Source organism: Anneissia japonica, unplaced genomic scaffold (assembly GCF_011630105.1).
Source record: "Anneissia japonica isolate Jap-2015-1 unplaced genomic scaffold, ASM1163010v1 scaffold18274_len1576_cov108, whole genome shotgun sequence".
Classification (NCBI taxonomy): Eukaryota; Metazoa; Echinodermata; class Crinoidea; order Comatulida; family Comatulidae; genus Anneissia; species Anneissia japonica.
In genome coordinates, this window is record NW_022730377.1 from 1 (window position 1) to 1,567 (window position 1,567).

Below are 1,567 nucleotides of genomic sequence, written 5' to 3' on the forward strand. Positions count from 1 at the left end.
TGTCCATGATGGAGCTGAAATGTCAATCCTTTCTAAAGTTAGTTTTTTGTATTACATAAAGTGGTGTTAATTGATTTATTTATATTTTTATACACAGTATGATGTGATGTCAGGACCAATAGAAACAGAACACAAAGAAGGTAGTTATTATTTAATCAATATTCAAAGAAATATACATAGTTAAATATTTTATTCATATTTTTATCATATCTGTAACCATAAAGATAACAAGCCATAGTTGCTATTGTTACAACATTTTAAAGTAATATAACCATAGATTAACTTTATTAATTTAAAAATATAATCTCTAAGATTATGCAAAGAAAATTGTCTATTACTTTGAACACTGTTGCCATCATAGTTATATTATTACTTCCAAAGTGTTATCCTTATAGTATATTTTATATAAAATCATCTTGTTACCAACCTTTGATAGTATTATTTAATCAGTATCATTCTAATGTGAGGGTCTCTTGTTGAAGTGTTGATAATTGTGATCGACATGGATAAACTTATAATTGTCTGACTATTATTTTAAATACTGTTGCCTTCACATGATCACATGTTTATGTGATCATTATTTTCAAAGTATTATATCTCATTATATTGTTACCGAACTTTGCTAATATTTGAAATTATTTAATCAGTATCAAGCCAAGCACTTCCATCTGAAATTCAGGAAAGAGTTGTTGATAGAATTACTGGAAAGACCTCACAGGCCATTGATAATAAAGATATGACTTACATCTGGGACTTTGCTGGCCAGCAGCTGTACTACATCACACATCGAGTAAGTACTTATAACATTCTCTATGTTTTAAATGCAATCAACACGATCCAGGTTAGAGATTCCTAGTGTAGGCCACAAGATTCCTCCTACAACACTGCTGCATTTTGACAAAGTCAACCATTTGGATGGAATGTGATTTCTAAAAAGGCTTACAAAATGTCAATAGAAAAAGATAATTGAGATCATCATAAATGTAGAAAAATAGTTCTAGTTATTTTAACAGTATCGTGTATGTTTATTGAAACTTACTCCCTTGCCGATTATACGTAATTGAATCGCTTTTCAATAATTAAAAGATAATCTAGATCATCAATAAACTTAACTGTTGAATAATTGTTAACATTTTAACAATTATCACATTTTACATTTTATTTTAGATATTCTTAACAAGCGAAGCAGTGTATGTGATTTTGTTCAATTTGCTGGAAAGTATGTACGAAAAAGGGAAGAAAAGAGTCTATAAGGGGGTAAATAGGTCAATTCTTATAATTTAAATAAATTTTTACAAAAAAAACATTTTTCTTTTTTTTGTGGTTTTAATGAAATTAATAAGGAAAATATTAAATAATTTTAATGAATTGTATATTTTATATGATGATTGCATTATATATCAATTTGCTGAGTAATATATAAAATAATAATGTATATTTGATAACTATAAAATTTAATATCTTTTAATAAAATTGTAAATACCACTTTTATAGATTAGTTATTTTTTTAATTATTTACTGTAGGCTTACAGTTTTGATAGTATTGTATTATGCTTGTTTCGTGTCT

At 26.4% G+C, this 1,567-nt stretch overlaps 1 protein-coding gene across 1 annotated transcript; it reads left to right on the forward strand.

Annotated features, from left to right (window-relative positions):
- Positions 1-20: 20 nt before the first annotated feature.
- On the forward strand, positions 21-1,265 carry LOC117114903 (probable serine/threonine-protein kinase roco11; the record flags this gene model as incomplete). Its single annotated transcript, XM_033258518.1, has 3 exons — positions 21-140; positions 648-790; positions 1,168-1,265. Coding segments are annotated over exons 1-3 (275 nt in total), but the record flags the coding sequence as incomplete, so codon positions are not given.
- Between the last annotated feature and the right edge of the window lie 302 nt (positions 1,266-1,567).